We start from the raw sequence: 17,384 nt of genomic DNA, 5'->3' as shown, positions 1-17,384 counted from the left end.
TACGCAGTCACAAACTGCGGTCGCATTCTGGGTCCGGTCGATCCATGTACCCGAACCATTGGGCCATACAATTCTCAACAAGTCATCACCAACAAAGCAATTAAAATATGCATCCTCACCTTTTACCAAGACATTTTTTGCTAATAATAGCAATGCCCTTCTGCAGCCGACATCTTGGCTTCACAAATCCCGCAGGTCAAATGGTCTGATCCAGCGTGGTAATTCCCTTGTGATCGATCCTGTAAACCATCCAATATCACGTTCAGAAAAACGAATTCTTTGGGGTTTCATGCAGCGGCAACTCTATCTAGAATGTCACATCCCGCTCTGCGAGCCCATTGGCCCTTGCTACGCAGTGGCAATTTCGCCCGGCCGTCCTATCCCTGATCCCAGGCCTTTATCAACGATTTATCAGTAGGATTCAACGGTTTTCCCCTCTCAAAGAAGAAGCTGCAAAGATGCAAGTTCCTCTTCCTTTCTGCATCGACATGGCGCAGCCGCAGCGATGCAGCTTTCTCAACAGAGCCGCGACCCTGCATAAACACATAATCACGATCCCAGCCACAAAACGGTGAATCAATTCGTGCGATTTCTTAACCGACCTTAGCAGAAACTCTATTATTAGCTCTGCGCGCATTTGGGTACCTGCATTACTATTGAGTGCCACTTCATAGGATCTTTGTTGCAGCAGCAAGCTTTCCATGGATGTCTTTTTGAGCAGTGCCGTGAATGGACATACCGTGATGGTGCAGGTCCAGAAAATTGATTTGGAATCATGCGGAGTAAATTAGGCAGTCGAGGTAAGCTAAACAGGGCAGAGGTCAATTGTGCGGGGGGAGAAACATCATCACGCGAGGGCAGGGGAGGCAGGGGTTATAGCGCTCGCTTCGCCACTGTTGACCTTGGAATTGCTGAGCGCTAAACCTTTTCCGGTTATTGGAAGCGTTCTGAATGTCTTCAAAGTTTATGGTTTTCGTCAATAGTCTTTGCTGCTATTCGCTCGTCTCACGATGGTTTTGGTTTAAGTACGGATAGCGGCAAGTATGCAGCTTGACATGGAGTCAGGACGCGTTGCACTCGTATGACGAGATGGGCCTTACCCTAAACCGTAGAGTTTAGTTGCTTTGCGGGGAAGTGACATGCTCCGAATACCCTCAATTGGGGGATAGTCGCGGGATAGCGATAATAGCATTTCGGCATGATGATGCGGTAATTGATAATTCAACCATATCTTCGGTCCGACAGTTGTCCTGCTCTTCGGCATCATCGGCAGCATCATAATATCACTGCAATATAGCCATACTCGTCGTACGTCGTTCATTAGAGTTTCCATCATTAGTATTAAACATTAGTCGCCACGGTATGTCCCGCATCAAGCTCCAGGGTATATCCTTCTCTCAGTACCTGGTCTATCCCAATTAAGATGTCGCTTATCGTGATATCCTCTGTTCGCACCCAATTCTATCCAAATAGCCTTTTCTATCCTTTGAAATAGCCATTCCTCTCGTTGATTGAAACACCGAAGATGTCCCTCTCCCACCGGAGGCATATTGCTTCGGAAATTGGAGTTTCTCGGCATCGACCTCGACTTTGATCGGCATATCATCCTCGTATTGCTCTTCCTCGTTGTCGCTGCGTGTATCCTCTGCATTTCCACCACGAAGCACTCGGATGACCAACTTGACAATCATAACAAACCATACAAGCATAAGTACCTCGAGGAACAGAAGTCCGCTCAAGAATAGTGTCTTGATAGTGTAGTCGTAGCATACCCTCCCATTGGTGTAGATCAATGGTTCAAGCATATAGAAATAGCCATTTGCCGGAACCTCTTGAGGACCAATGATGTTCTTTCCTGAGCCAATGAAGCACTTCGGCCCGGCGATGACCAGACTATGCGCGTAAACAGACCAGCATACCATCGGGAACGCAGTATGGCGGCACAGCACCCAGCTTACAACGAACGCGCCAAACGTAAAGTCGCACAAAGACTGTAGCTTGATGTACTTCAGGCACTTCGCGATCGAGAAAACTAGATCATTAAAGTCCATGAGGATCAGAACAACGTTGCCAACGCGAGTGAGGCCATATCTGTAAGAGCAGTACACCAGAGCAATCGTGACAACGTGGTGAGAGAGCATCTGCCAGTGATCCTTGCGACGCTTTTCAATGTTGATGACAATCATCTGCTGAAGCCAGAAAGCCAATTGCGCCAACATGTAAATTTTCATCAGCCCGGATATTTCGCGATTAGGCCAATTCGTCCACATAGCCTGAAGATCCAACCAATACGACGAAGACGCATAGATGTACTGCCGACATTAGTTAAAACCCTTTTAATTGGTAGAGGCCTCAATCATACCATGCCAACAGACCAGCAAGTGGAATAGTAAACCACCATCCAAGCCTGTTCCTTGAACCGCATGGATCTAGCCCTCCCCAGTCCCCAGGCGGCCGCCAACGGGTCCAGAACGAACCGCATAGTAGCATCCCGCAGACCCGTCAACACCACGATCAGAACGGCCACCAGGTAATTATCATCGAACCCGACGCCATACTCCCCCGTGAATTCGTCTCGGTACGAGAGCGACGTGAGCTTAGCGGTGAGGGGACGTGTAATACTGTTGCATTGCGCGATGAGCAGAGGGGCTAGAATACCGAGGCATATGCCTAAGAAAGTCAGTATTGTGGAAACGGCGCCGAGTGGGATAGTTTTTCGTATACTTACCGATTTGGTTATCGATAAGCCATTGCTTTAGGGATGTTTGTTCTTGATATCGCTTTGAGCGTAGTTTTGCTGCCATATCGACTTTTCCTAATTGATACGGAAGAAAGAGGGGAATCTTGGGAGGGTTGAGATTTATATGGTCTCGGAAATAAAATGGAAAAGCTGGTCATTTAAACGATAACTTTGTCTTAAGGTTTTGTGGCCGTGAAATAAGGTGATCATCGACTCACGTATGGGACCATCACGCCGCCCGCGGGGTTCCGACATGATTTGCGAAAAAAGAGCCGAGTAAATGCGAAAAAGATTGGATGTTTAATTGGGATGCGCGTATGAGATGATCGACGTGTTCGTGTTCGGAGCTAATGGGTAGGTTTTTAAGGGTCGCATCTTGGATCATGAGCTTATCTGGCATGATGGGAGATCTGTTGAAACTTAGTTTGCTCAACGTTTGCGCTTTGACGTTGATCGACTGATGGGTTGGTTGAATGGCAGCTCGTGATCGGATTGAAGAGGATTTAGAATTGTTGAGATTGCAACTACGCCGCTGATTGCTGGCTCTAAAGTTAGACTTTAGGCTGCTAACACATATGACGAGGACACGATATCCTTTTTCACAATAAAAACTTCTACCCAAAAAGCTTCCAACATGACCAATAAATCTTTTAACATTGGGCTAGAATACTATGACGTTCTTACCGCTGTTCCTACCAGCTAGATATTCTTGTCTCATCTTCTCAGCATCTTCAGGCTTCCATTCCTTGATCTTAACTTGAATGTTATGCTTCACTACCAAGTTCAACAGTTCTTCGGTTTCATCGGTATCGGCGACAAGAGAGCCTATCAGATTGATATCACGAAAGATGACGTTCTGATAAGACATGGTAATGCCCTTCTCAGGCTGACCCAGAAGAACCATAGTTCCGTGCTTGCGCGTCAACTTTGCTGCGAGATCAAACGCAGCGGGAGCATCGGTTGCGATTATTGTGGCATCAAGACCAGGGTAGTCGCCTTTTATATTGTTGGTGATCTTCTCCATGGAAGTTTCAGCTGGATCGGTGGAGAGAATGCAAACATCGGGCTTCAGATTGTAAGATGCGACAAGGTCTAGGGCATCTTGCTTGACATCGATAGCGGCGACTTTATACCCCTACGCGTGTTCAAAGTGGTGCTGAAGTACCGTTGAGGGATCCGACATACCATCGCTTTGGCAACTTGGGTCCCAATATGACCAAGCCCACCAATGCCGACGATACCAATCGAGCCACCGGCTGGGACCTGCGCTCTCTTGATACCTCCGTATACTGTGATGCCAGCGCACATCATACAAGCTGCCGTAGGGAAGTCGAGCGAGTCTGGAAGTTTGACAGTAAATCGAGCGTCGCTGAGAACGATAAGCGCTGTGAAGTATGACATGCCGGCATAATGCGAAAGGAAGTACTCACGCTGCCATGTACTCTGCCCAAGCCCCATCCGCCGTGATACCTTTCATCAGTGGGCTATCGCAGTATATCGGGCTACCAGTCTTACAGTCGGGACACTTCCCTATCATCGCATGAGCACATAAATCTCCGCGTGAGAGAATGCCTTACCGCAACAGCTGTCAAAGTTGAGGCAGCCTACGCGATCACCCTCCGCGAACCCATGGACATCAAAACCGACTTCAACTACAACGCCAGCTGGCTCATGAGATCCAATGAAAGGCAGTTTAGAGCCGAACGCATTTTCAAGGGCCATGCAGTCAGTATGACAAAATCCGCCCGCCTTGATTTGGACGAGCAGTTGATGAGGCTTAGGCTTGGGCTTACCGACTTCAGAGACGGTGTAAGGTGCGCCGAACTCCTGGATCTGAATAGCCTTCATGATTATGCGTTTTCCGTTACGATGCCGGTGGTTGTTTGTCAAACGTTGACTTCTGTTCCATTTTGGAGTCCAGAGCTGGATTGGTCCTCAAGGGACCTACGTCATACAACGCCAGCTAGACTAGTGACGGAGACGCGCTAGACAACTCAACTACATATTGCTAGAGATCTACTTATATTACCTACGAGATTCGAAAGTCTGCGAAATAATGGCAAAAAAGCAGGTTTGTGAAAGGGCTTGTATATAATCACGCCATGAAAGATTGAGTAAAAGATTCGTGGTATCATCGCGGAAAAGACATGTTCAGCTCCAACTTTCCAGGATGGATGAAGCGCCACTCGGTCCTCTATCCCTCACAATAATATGTGATTGTTGTAAAACGGCGTGTCTCTCAACCATACTTCGTAGCATCATGTACTGAACTCAGACTCAGGCTCTTCCTGTCTTGCGTTGAGGAACTCAAGTGCAAGATAGTATCATCATAGTTCATGTACTGAAAAGAACAGATTTAGGGTGTTGAGAACCCGCATGACGAACACGACGGTTCGTCTGTGCCCCCAGTTCCCCAAAAAAAGTAAATTCGAGCTCAGACTGAACCGTTCGCACCACCCTGATTTCATAAATTCAGGATGATACGGGTACGACAGCAACATCACCGCTCATGGACCGAAGGATCAAAAAGTTCATGTGTTGTTTGGCATGAACCCGTATAAAAGCCCTAAAGGGTCATTCACCCAGTCCGCAACAGTCCCAGCTGGACATAAGACCTCGAAAGAAAACCAACGAGTTAGGCGGATCAGACCTTAGAATAAATAAGTACATTCGGAGCATGCTGTTGGAAACAGCTTAGTGAGGGCCGTTCTTATATGATAAGAAATATTCCAAGTCTGTGATGGGCAGTGATACCCTTTTTATACTTGCGAGGCGGGCTGCGATAAGGTTTGACCTCTGGCCATAAAAATACTAAGCTTTTTAGATCTACAAATATTTCGACAGCTCTGTTCTTCTCATCGTGCCACGTAGCAAACTTTGCGACGCGGAACAATAAATCTGCAAACTCAGACTGAACCTTTCGCATTCTCAAGACAAAAGTCATCGAGAGTCGCGTCGGTATAACAGTATCATCATTGTTCACTTGACATTCAGAGCACTTTATTTTGTTGACTGTATCTTTGGATCACAAGATACGTCCCCCCAAAGTTCGGACCTTTGCTTCATACAAGTCCGTTGTCCCGCTGCATCATTCCCTGATTTCTGTTAGCAACGTTCTTCCTCATGTGCAGCTCCATTTATGATGAAAACTCGAACATTTCAGAGTCCCAAATCTGGGACAATAAGTTGGAACGGCTCACGAATTGCCATCCCAAGTCGAACGCGATGCTCATGGACTCTGTGGTGCTCTCCGAGAGGGAGATGGCTGTGCAGTGGCTTGTGGTCTCACCAAGATGAGATCGCACGTGAAGCCCGGAACGTCAACTCCGCAACAACGCGCAGAACGACAACAAGAAGGGAAGGAACGACAACAACATTCCCCCACCTGCCCAAAAACGTGAAAGGAGAAGGGCACTTAATTTGCAAACGCTCAACCACTTACCAACAGCAGTCAGTGATGAGAACTGAATAGACATCGTTGGATCCCTGAGATGACCATAACGAAAGTTGAGGCCGTTCTTAATGTGAACAGAACTTCTGAGACTACAACGGACAGGCAAGTGCTTGTCTCCCTTTTTATACATACAATCACCACCAAAAACTCTTTTTTGAGCACGCCACGTCGCAAAGTTTGTCGCGCTGCTGCAAAATCGTGTCCAATCGACCTTAATAATTTTGCACTAAAGTTCGGTGGGCGCGTGTTAGTGGGGCCGGCGCGAAAGTATGTGACAAGTACCTCCTGTTCCTGCTGTCACTCTGTCCTGGATGGTCGAGCTGGTAAACTGCTGAGCATCGACAGGACGATTAATGCGATGGACCGGGATTCAAGTGTCGCAAACGCCGCAAATTTCTCGTGTTCCGAATTGTTCAGTTGCTTGCTTGAAAGGGACTCAAACTTTTGAAGTTTTTGTTCGACTTGCATTTTGCGTGGTTCGGGCCCAGGGCGCCATCAAGCTTTCTGGACACAAACTCTACCATTAATCGACCTATTGGAGATATATGAATGAGACTTATGTGAGTCTATACTGCAATTGTAGTGAGTATGTGACTGCTTCCAAAAGTTTGATTGGGGGCAACTAACGCCATTGGTTGTGTCGCATGTCACTCAATGCTTCGGCAACCAATTTTCTTTGCGGTATAGACAAGAAATACTACAGAATAATACTTGCTGAATTGAATCTCCTGTGAAGGCATTCTGCGACAGTACGACCGTTTTTTGAACGAGGTCGTCAGTTACAAAGCGACAGAAGGAACAAGACGCCCCGGCCTGACCATGGTCGACCTCATGTGAATACGGACTAGGACCTCTCACTCAAAGCAGTCTTTACTGTTGTCACTGATGTATTGAAGCTTATTTGAGTCTGCCAGGAATTCTTTCTTCCCTCGTGGAGGCACTTCTCGGTACCCTGACTCACCAATCATGGTTGCCCCATGATGCATCGATAGCTTGTCTAATGTCCCTGAGTGACAACAATACGATATCTGTAGACTGTCTCAAGATAGATTGTCAAGGCTGAGTTCATGATGTGTATTGTCTATTACACCGGTCAGTGATGATGTATTGGCGAACAGATCTCGGACTGAAGCATCACTGCCAACTCCATAACTCGACCAACGCTGTCACTCCGGGATCTGACCAAAGGTGAGTCCAGTTAATACGACCGAAGGGTAGAAAGCGACCAAGTTTCGCCCGACAGGATGTGGCGATTGCTGAAAACTTTTAATAAATTGTTTTTACTTAAACGGCTCAGTGAAGAAGTCAACACCATAACCAGCAAGCCCTCAGTGAAATTGAGATTATATACTTCCTGTAGAACCATATTTGACGATACTCTTCCAATTTATTTAGATATTCACCTCCTTTCTGTGCCTTCCCCCGCCGCCCTACTCCATTCAGTCACTAGCCCCTCTTTTGTTGTTGGTTGTGCGCATTGCCAAGTTGTACCATGTAAGCCGGATGATAAATCTTCCATTCCGCGCTACAGTTGATTGGCTGAAGCTGAAGCTGGTCAGTCATGCCTCGTCACTTATAAGACGCATTTCATGCCGGAAGACAAAGTCTTTCCCTTTTCCTTCGTTTTCTTTCTATCGCCAATTTTAGGTCACTTGAATTTCACCTCTTGATCATTATGGCTTCTAGCACAAATACTGTTTGGGTCGTGACGGGCGGCAACAGAGGCATTGGCCTTGGTTTCGTCAAAGCCCTCCTTGCTCGTCCCTCCGTCACCGTCATCGCTACTGTTCGTAACGATGAGGCTCGCTCAGCCCTTGAAGACGCTACCGCCGATCTCGTTAGGGGTGACGGTGAGGTCTTGCATATTGTCCAGTTGGACTTCACCACCGCGCCCTCCCTTGACCAGATCCGCAACGCGTTCGACATTGATCACGTCGATGTTCTTATCAACAATGCTGCCGCCAGCTTCAAATCTTATCCTGTACTAGACATCCCGGCCGATGACCTTCGCTCTGCGTTAGAGATTAATACAATCGGGCCCCTGACTCTTGTCCAGGGAATTTGGCCCTTGTTGCAAAAGTCATCCGCTCCCAAGGTGGTCAATGTTTCGTCATCTGTTGGCTGTATCACCTACCATGAAGTTGTCGCTGGTGCATATGGGCCCAGCAAGGCAGCACTGAACTGGCTTACTCGTGCCCTCCATCTTCAAAACCAAGGGCTGGTTGCTTTTGCACTCCACCCTGGGTTTGTTAACACGGAGATGGGTAAGTATGCTGCTACAGAGTGGGAATTTCCTCTTGCTATGCTCGAGAGTGTCGAGGAAGCTGTGCAGGGAAGTCTTGGAATCATTGAAAGTGCTACGCGAGAGACTGTATCTGGCAAGTTTGTTAGTTACAAGGGGCAGGAGCTTCCTTGGTAAGCCAGCTCCCTTAAATGGAGATAGTAAAGAAGTTGTTTATACGCTGTGGGTAAAGTCTGTAGGTAGTCGATCTGGCTGCGCCTATCATTTTACAAGGTAATGGTAGAGCTCTACATTTCGTTACTCCGAAATGCATTGTGTTTATTACATAAATATGTCAATACTACACGACTCTAATAGCAATGCCACTGCTCGTATCTTTGTAAGACGACAGCAGATCGACTATAGTCCTCCAACTCCTCTTTACAGCTATTGAAAGTGCTGTGTCGCCTCTGTTGTCAACCGCGTGTATATCAGCCTTACCGACCATGAGAAGTACCCTCATGGCCTCCTCAGCACATGTCTCTGCGGCATATATCAACGGCGTCCTTCCCGAGGGGTCCCTCGAATTGATATCATACTTGCCCGAATCATGAAGCATTTTAATGACGCCAATATTCCCTTTTCCAACTGCCCACCAGAACAGCTTGCGTCCCGTCTCGTCGTCTTCTGCGTGGATATAAAACAACTCCGAACCTAGAAGTAGTTGAATCATGCGATCATTTCGGGTTTCCAATGCCCACCAACAAGCCGTTTGCCCTGTCTTGTCCCTGGCACGCACATCAACCCTATTACTGCTCAGAAGAATCTTTACAATATCTTCTCTCCCCTTCTCGATCGCCCATGAGAGTGGTGTTTGTCCTTCATCATCGTGCTGATTGGCATCAACCTTGCTCTCATTGAGAAGCAGCTTCATCATTCTTAACTCTCCGCGTTTGACGGCCCACCAAAGACATTCTCTCAGTCTATTAGGGCGTCTTATGACCCTGTAAACCCCTGATCCGGATGGGAAAACAGACATACACATATCTTGGTACTCCTCTCCAATAGACTCTGCAGAGTCGGCTCTTTCTTCGAAATCCTCCTGACCCACAACAAACTTCCCTTCCTCGAACAGTAGTTTGGCAATATTCAGGTACCCAAGCTGAACAGCAACAAAGAATGGGGTGTTGCCATATAGGTCCCGGACTCTAATGCCAACTTTGCTTGTACGGAGAAGAAGACGGACCATACCATAATCCTCTCCATGTATAGCTATCAGGAATGGTGCTTCCCCCCCTTTCCAGTATATATTGGCCAAATGTATGGCATTATTATCCCTCCGTAATAAAGCCTCCACAAATTGGAGATGCTTCATTTTCACAGCCCGATAAAACAACATCTGCAAGGTGAGAACCTCGCCACCCTCCTTCACCAATTTAAGCGCAAGGTCAACCTGAGCAGTGCGTAGAATCAATTCGAAAGCTGTCATGCCATTGGCATCTTTTGAAAATATTGTCTCAGGTGAATTTCGAAACAATATTATGGCGGTAGTGGGAGATCCGTTTTCAATAGCCAACAGTATTGGAACTGCATGACCTTGACCTCTTAACGTTGCCGAAGAGCCGTGTGATAATAGGAGATCAACTAGCGCTGTTTCGCCTCCACGGGAAGCGACAAAAATGGCTTCTTCATCCTCTTCATCATCATCGTCATCGCCGTTGAAACTATTGATCTCGACACCTGAAAATCTCCATGTATCACCACCAGCTTCTAGCAAATCACCCACAAGTTCATATAAACTGTGAGTATCACCTTTGGCTCGACATAAACATTGTGTTGCAAAGAACACAGCGCCATCAAGATCTGAGCCATCTTTGATGAGCTGGTGGACTAGTGTCTTATTCTTTTGACTGATGGCATAAAACACTAGCGACTTCTCATGTTTGATCTCAGCACCTGCATCAATCAAGCGTCGTATTAAGTTGTCAGCCCTGATGGAAACAGCCAGGCCCAAAGGTGTATCACCGTCATTATTGGTGGCATTGATGTGACTGAGGTATTTACCTGGCACCCCAGGCCCACCTGGCCAGCCGGGAGAAGTAGCAGTGTCGTACTCAATCTGCCATGTCCTTGATCGATCCAGTATCATGACAGCCAATTCTTGAAAGTTTTCTCTCAAAGCAAGCTGCAAGGGGGTATTTCCTTCGAGGTCCCGAGCATTCAAATCCGAGTTATCCTTTTGCAGTAGGGTATCCAGAAGTTGAGCAGAACCGAACGCTACCGCAAGGTGAAGAGCAGTGGAACCGAGGAATGGCCAGCCTCTTGGCGCATGGGTACTCTCAGGATCCATTTTTCTCCATATCCTTGCAACCATTCTCAGTCGCTCTGGCCGGCCCCATTGAATGAGAGCCACTAGGTCTGTCTGCGGAATCCCCTCAACTTCAACCTCCATAATATGGCTCAGAAGAAATGCCGTCCCATATGGCAGAAGTGGGAAAGCTGCTGAGAGTTGCTTTCGAGGCAAGCTCCCTCCCTTCAGGATTTCCTCGAGTGTCAAGTAGTTGAGAAAAGACCTAGAGATCTCATAATGACCGATTCCATCAGGGGACCGTGGTATTGGATTTTGACCGTCACCGAAACCAGGGAGAAATTTCTGAGCGACGAAATCCGCAGCTGATTGGTGTATGAACTGAGCCTCGCGACTCCATTCCTCTCCCCCGGGCTCATACTGTTCATAGACATCTCGATCTCGAAACTCCACTAGTCCTCTGGAGATGTATCGAACTCGCATTTCGAACTGGCACACATTGTCAGACCAGTTCCCACGAGATCGAAGCTCTGAGACCGTCGCGTAGGCCATATCCTTGTCAGTAGCGAGCGCCTCTCGAAGTTCCTGTGCTGATAAAGGTCTCTTAGCAAACAGAATCCACTGAAACAGCTTAGTCATTTGCTTTTGCTGATCATCATTCTCGTCTTGCAAAATGATGCGGTAGAGCTCTTCGAGACCAGGAGGAATTAATGAAATCGTGTTGAGCAAATCCTCAGTTCTGCCACCTGTCATATCTTGATCGCGTATCATGTTGCTGATGAGGACTGCCCATTGAAACCCTCCATGGGCTTTCAGTGAGATCTCATTTTCAATCTGACGACGTTTTCGGTCCGGCCTGATGTCCTTGAGCCGGTTTTCAACTACCAGTCTTATGTCGTTGTCATTTCTCTGCTCCACATAGATACTGGGCATAATCTCATGACCAAGTATCGGAAAATGCCTAGAGGAAAAGCATATCTTCACACAGGATCCTTTGCATTCGGAGTCGCTCATAATGTCCTTAAAATATGCCAATAGCCGTTTAGCATCTTCTTCCCCGCATTCGTCAAGTGCGTCAACGAATATCACCACCGGTTGGTCTTTAGTTCCGTTGATCAAGAGCCTGGCTAGAAACGCCTCAAGCTCTTTCTCATTCCAGCGCCATCCGCCCTTCTGTTCGTACGATCCATATCGCTGTTGTTGATCTTGGAAACGTTCCATGAGCTCGGAGAGGTATTTTGGAAACGATTTAAGCAAAAGACTTAGCAACGCTCGGAGCATTCCCAATGCAGTTCTTTGCAATGGCACCCCACGACCATGAATAAAAAAGGACACAACAAGCTCTTCGCACTTCCTACGTTCCATCACATCAACGGCAAACTTCATAAGGACCGATTTGCCTGTTCCAGGACAGCCTTTGATCCAAAAGAGTCCACGAGATTCATTCATCCATGTCTGGTATTTCTGATCTTCTAGGAGCCAATCGCAGGTGTCGTTAGCGTAGGAAATTTCGGAGTATCTGTGCTCTTGCTCAGGAAATGAAAGTGACTTGAGACAGTCTACGTAGCATCAGCAGCTTGTCACAGATATCTATCGGGGTTCATACCCAGCTCGTCACTAGAAAGTCGTGCATAAACTGAATGAAGAAAACATGTAAGTATTCTGACAATTTATCCATCGTGTTCTGGCTTCAAACCTTGTAGACCCGCTCCTATGCCTGCAGTGCCAGGCCGCCCTCGTGATATGCCAAGTATGGGACGAAGGGCAACTAACACTCTTCTGTACAACTGATCATGCACGCCACTGTACTTCACCATCTCAGAGTGGTTACGGTTGATGGGGTGCTGCTTTTGACAGCCGCACGTTGCCGAGAATACTTCAACCAGCACTTCGCTAGGGCCAGACATCTCCCACTTGCCATTTATCTGAATGAAACATTAGAGCAGACAATACTTCTAATCTCGTAGACAACGCACCCAAGTCGCGGTAGGTGACTTTTCTGTCTCATAGAAAGATACAACAGAAAGTCTCCTTGCCTTTGATATCTTATCAAACTCAATTTGTAGACGCTCGAGAAGAGATGAGTTCTTACTGAGGGATTCAAGAAGTGCCCGGTTAGGGTTGTCCTTCACCAGAGGCACAAGACACTCAACTGCCAAACCTCGGTGGGGGACGCCAAAGAAGGCGAAGCCCACGATGGCGTTTAGGATCGCGAGGTCGGAGCCAAGCGGCTCTTCTTCCAATATTCGTACGGTCTAGGCCATGAATAAGAATAAACCTTCATGAATGTCTGTCCAAACTATTTACCTCTTTAACGACAAGCCCACCAAGGCTATGCCCAATGAAAAGTATCGAACGGGGTTGATCTGGGCCCTGGACAACACTAGTTAACAAAAGGACTGACCGGGAAGCCATTCGGGGACAAATACACGAATGTCCTCAAGGTCGACTTGCAATGTCCTTCCCAAGTCTGTCAGGCTTTGAAAAGAATCACTGCCGACTAGTCGACTGTTATATCCATAGGTTAGAATCCTTGCATTCGGCATATCGGACGGAAGAGCATCCCGAAGCCAAACGAAACGGCCATTCTTTTCTTTGAATGAACCCAGCGCATGTCCTCCAAGACCGCAAACTGCAATGACACTAATTAAGTGTGTTAATACAAATATGCCGTCGAATTACTATCTGCCTACTTACTCAATATGGCAGTCCTTATCGCTTGTGCGATGAAAAGGCGTGAAGCCTATAAAATGTGTATCGAAAGAAAGTGACCTGCCAAAATCGATCTCGTTATCTTCCGATAGGTCGAAACTCCACTCAACTCTTGAGCGATCAGATAAACAGTCTGGAATAGAAGGAAAGCTAAGTGTAGCAATCTTGCTATTGGGATCGGTAGGGGAACATGCAAGCGAGTAAACAGTCGGGCTAGCGTTGGGCTCGAGTGCAAGGGTCTTTTGAATGAGGCTGCAGGCCTCACCCCGGGTCTCGCATTCAAGCGGGATGCCCCGTAGTCTGAAGTTTTTGTGGCTACCTGCTGCCATTGCTGATGCTGCCTCCGCTGCGGATAAACACTTGCATGCTCGAATGAGACTGAATGAAAAAGGACGAAAGAGTTTGAATGGGAGAGATATGAGTAGACTGTATCAGGCCTTTATCTGCGGCTGAAAAGCTGGAATAGGCGCCGAGAATGCCTTATGCAAGAGCCAGGGGTGGATGGACGCCCGGCGAATGACAACTCCTCCACTCATGCATGGGAGGATTGAAAATAGGCAGAAATGCAGTTCGTTGTGACCGCAACTTCACCGACTCTGCGCCACTAACGTCATAGAGTTGATTGGAAAATTGGTGACAAGACGTGTCAGATCATCATTAAAGAGAGGGGAATAACAGAGTATTGTACTTTACTATCAAACCACGACTCGTTCAGTCTTTATCAAACGGCGCCGTTCTCTGATAGCAAATTTCCACTCTTTAGCAATTTTCCAAGACAGTAGAACCCCAAACCCGATAAGAAGCCCAAAAGAGACCAAGATGGCCAAGACGCTGACACCAAGCGCCAGTCCTTGCCAGTTAGCGCCGCCACCTATTTCAAGCGACGCCACGACTTGAAGTCCACTCAAGGTCACAGATGTGATACCGAATGCGAATAGAACCGGTGCATAGAAGCGCGCAAAGTACTGTCCGTATTGGAAGTCGACTCTCTGGAAATAAGACTTATTGAGAATAACCGGAGCGTAGAAGTTTAGACGAGTGAGGCGGATTTGACCATAACTATAACGCTGAGAAACGTCCTTGTCCAGAATTTTATCAAGATCAGAGATGAAATCGCAGAACTGCTCCCAGGTGATACTTTCAGGTATAAGACAAAGAGTAGGATCTTTGGCGATGCGAAAGTCAGACTCGTGCTGGATGAGATAGAAGTATGTGCGTAGATAACCCAAGGCGGCTCTTCTAATACGCACATCTTCGCTTGTATTATTACTGCAAAGATGATCTTTCCAGAAACCGAAGGATCCGATGAACCGTGGAAGAGGCTTGATGAAAATACGGTCGTTAATCCATACAAGATGCAGCTTTGGATTCTCTGTCACCACGATAGACCGGCCTTGTAGTAACTGTCGATGCAGTGGCCATATACTTGTGCTATCTTGTTTTGACATCCACCAAAGCTTATCTGAAACTCGATCTAGATCATCCGAACAGAGTTCAGATGTAAGTAGCTTCTTGACCTGATCCCTGTCGTGACGATGGACGCGGGGGAATCCTGGTACATTTCCGCTCGATTCGTCCCGAAGCAACGAATGTTCTGGTGTAAAGGGCGGTTTGAATGTAGTGGGAAACATAGCGATGTCAGAGTTGGAAATCTTCGAGATGCATCCTGACGTGCGAGCTATGCAGCATGTCACTTGGCTCCCATATGACCACAAGCCAGATTTGTCTGTGCTAGAATATTGATTAGCTGGGACGACTGATTATCAGGCTAGGGTGCCACCTCTAGAATTGTGCCTCAGCGCTTAAAATCGCGTTATGATTGGCCCACACTCAGTGCCTCAATGCCATTTCAACCCCCCTGCAAATCCGTATTTGCTGTTGTCTTGGTGTACCTAAGGTATAGCCCATCGTGGTTGCGCCATGACATCACCTGATTTGCGTTGAAGAATTGGAATCTCTTGTCTTATAAGCCACTGTTGCACGCTTAAGCTTGTAAACGGGAAGGTCATCTCCTTTATATCAATGTTTTTCTTTTATTATTAAGCTATAAAAGAAAGGGTGAAAGACTGTAAAAGGAAGGTGAAGAGTTAGAAAAAATGTCATGTAAATACTAATAGTTATTATTCTTTATGTTATATGGAAATAAACATCTAGTAGACACCCTGCATCCCACATCCCACATTTAAAGTCTGCTACTATTAAAGCGTCGGAGATACTGTCACTCTAAAGAGACAAGCGCCAACACAGACCGCACTTAATATACTGCCGACAGGACTAGGGAATAGCAAACTCCGCCGAGTAGATGTTTCTAATGACGACGATAGGTCTTAGTGCTTCCGATAATGCTCAATTATAATTAGTCATAGTGTCTATGAGACGAAAGTCCGACAAGCGCCACGATGATGCTTCTTTATGGTTATATATGTCGCCCTGCTGCCCGAGCACAGCTTCAGATGGCAAATATCCTTCGCCAACCAGCCAAATCGCTCACTTCCTCTCTTCTTAACCAATCCAGCAGCTATGTCGTGGAAGCCTCTCGCCCTCGATCCCCGCATGGAGGCAAAGTGGGACTCGATCAACTCTGAAGAGGCCTTGACAGAGCTTAGCAGAATAGAGCTGCCCAATAGTATTGAGCAGGAGGATAAGTCGTTCCCCGGCCCCAACGGCAATGAGCTAGTCGTTTCTATCTTCCGACGCAAGATCTCGACGAATCGGAAACGTCTATGTATCTATCACATCCACGGCGGAGGAATGATTGCCGGAGATCGGTTCCTCGGCTTCAATTGGTATTTCGATGTTATCGATAGGTATGACGTGGTCCTAGTGACAATCGAATATCGTCTTGCACCTGCAAGTTCCTATCCAGCACCAGTTGAGGATTATTATTCTGGCATGATTTGGACGGCCGAGCACGCAGACGAATTAGGCATCGACGCGGACAAGTTCCTTACTGCTGGCGGCTCAGCTGGAGGGGGCTTATGTGTGGCCCTGAACCTGCTTCTTCGCGACCGAAAGGGCCCCAAGGTGATTGGACAGTTCCTCCTCACTGCCATGCTCGACGACCGTGTCGATACCATCTCCGCCCACCAGACCGCGCATATCAAAGGCTGGAACCGAGACGCAGACATCTACGGATGGACCTGTTATCTAGGCGAGAGTCGAGGAACGGGTAGTGTTAGTCCGTACGCTGCGCCATCCCGCGCCACCGACCGGTCCGGGTTGCCCCCGACGTATCTCGATGTCGGTGCCGTCGACGTTTTTCGCGATGAAGACGTGAAATTAGCGCTGGATCTCTGCCGAGATGGGGTTCCTTGCGAGTTCCACCTCTGGCCGGGTTGTACCCATGACACAGACGCCATCTTGCCCGATATACCTGTTTGTGCGGCTGCCAACAGAGTCAAGAAGGATTGGTTGGAACGATTCTTTCCTGAAAACGGTGTCAAGCTCGTTGACTGAGCGATGCTAGGGCCGCGAGGGTGCTTGACTTACTTGAGTCTATATTGCAAGAACGTCTCCTGTTGCTGTATTAGTTTTCAATAATGAAGAAATGTACTTGTCACGTACGTCTGAACAGTCGAGATAAGCAAGGCGAGCGACTTTGCGGAGGTCTGCACGCGTTGACACAATCAGTACACAGGCCGTGTGAGTATTACACCAGACCTCTTAGACTGAAAAGCGCGGGGAAGGGAGGATGTGACTTGATTCCTAGCTGCATGTCGGGTAAAATACCGTCCGAGTCTGTACGCCACAACTGATGCGGGAGCTAGGGCGGGCCGAGACACCCAGGACATATAACCCAACCGAGCGAAAGTGGCAAAAGCGCCCGAAGTAAATTATTCAAGTAATTTTATTTGAGCGTGGGAAGTTGTTCAAGCCACGCAGGAGTAGCTCGCTTGCAAGGGCTTGGTGTTATGAAGATTGAGAGACACAAATAGCACGAGTTGGCTGC

General features: G+C 47.5%; 5 protein-coding genes across 5 annotated transcripts; 2 read left to right on the top strand and 3 right to left on the bottom strand.

The window, feature by feature from the left end:
* Positions 1-1,195: 1,195 nt before the first annotated feature.
* Positions 1,196-2,890, bottom strand: FOBCDRAFT_234082 (TLC domain-containing protein). The gene is made up of 3 exons (XM_031193302.3): positions 2,729-2,890; positions 2,363-2,670; positions 1,196-2,312 (listed from the first exon to the last, which is right to left on the bottom strand). Exons 1-3 carry the CDS (start codon positions 2,802-2,804, stop codon positions 1,431-1,433), a joined length of 1,266 nt encoding a protein of 421 aa, XP_031029923.2. The 5' UTR covers positions 2,805-2,890; the 3' UTR covers positions 1,196-1,430.
* Positions 2,891-3,169: 279 nt separating this feature from the next.
* FOBCDRAFT_254375 (chaperonin 10-like protein) lies at positions 3,170-4,588 on the bottom strand (the record flags this gene model as incomplete). The annotated part of the gene is made up of 5 exons (XM_031193301.3): positions 3,170-3,285; positions 3,425-3,875; positions 3,926-4,109; positions 4,171-4,270; positions 4,318-4,588. 5 exons carry the CDS (start codon positions 4,586-4,588, stop codon positions 3,170-3,172), a joined length of 1,122 nt encoding a protein of 373 aa, XP_031029922.3.
* Positions 4,589-7,869: 3,281 nt separating this feature from the next.
* FOBCDRAFT_265778 (uncharacterized protein) lies at positions 7,870-8,695 on the top strand (the record flags this gene model as incomplete). The annotated part of the gene is made up of 1 exon (XM_054707771.2): positions 7,870-8,695. The coding sequence occupies one exon, from the start codon at positions 7,870-7,872 to the stop codon at positions 8,611-8,613; it is 744 nt and encodes a 247-aa protein (XP_054563746.1). The 3' UTR covers positions 8,614-8,695.
* Positions 8,696-8,776: 81 nt separating this feature from the next.
* FOBCDRAFT_286736 (uncharacterized protein) lies at positions 8,777-15,066 on the bottom strand (the record flags this gene model as incomplete). Its single annotated transcript, XM_059611690.1, has 8 exons — positions 8,777-12,282; positions 12,330-12,359; positions 12,420-12,648; positions 12,700-12,978; positions 13,031-13,089; positions 13,218-13,366; positions 13,421-13,794; positions 14,137-15,066. 8 exons carry the CDS (start codon positions 15,064-15,066, stop codon positions 8,777-8,779), a joined length of 5,556 nt encoding a protein of 1,851 aa, XP_059468148.1.
* Positions 15,067-15,955: 889 nt separating this feature from the next.
* On the top strand, positions 15,956-16,891 carry FOBCDRAFT_282034 (Alpha/Beta hydrolase protein; the record flags this gene model as incomplete). Its single annotated transcript, XM_031193297.2, has 1 exon — positions 15,956-16,891. One exon carries the CDS (start codon positions 15,956-15,958, stop codon positions 16,889-16,891), a length of 936 nt encoding a protein of 311 aa, XP_031029918.2.
* Positions 16,892-17,384: the final 493 nt, after the last annotated feature.

Source organism: Fusarium oxysporum, chromosome XII (assembly GCF_013085055.1).
Source record: "Fusarium oxysporum Fo47 chromosome XII, complete sequence".
NCBI lineage: Eukaryota > Fungi > Ascomycota > Sordariomycetes > Hypocreales > Nectriaceae > Fusarium > Fusarium oxysporum.
This window is presented reverse-complemented; position numbering and strand designations above follow the sequence as displayed.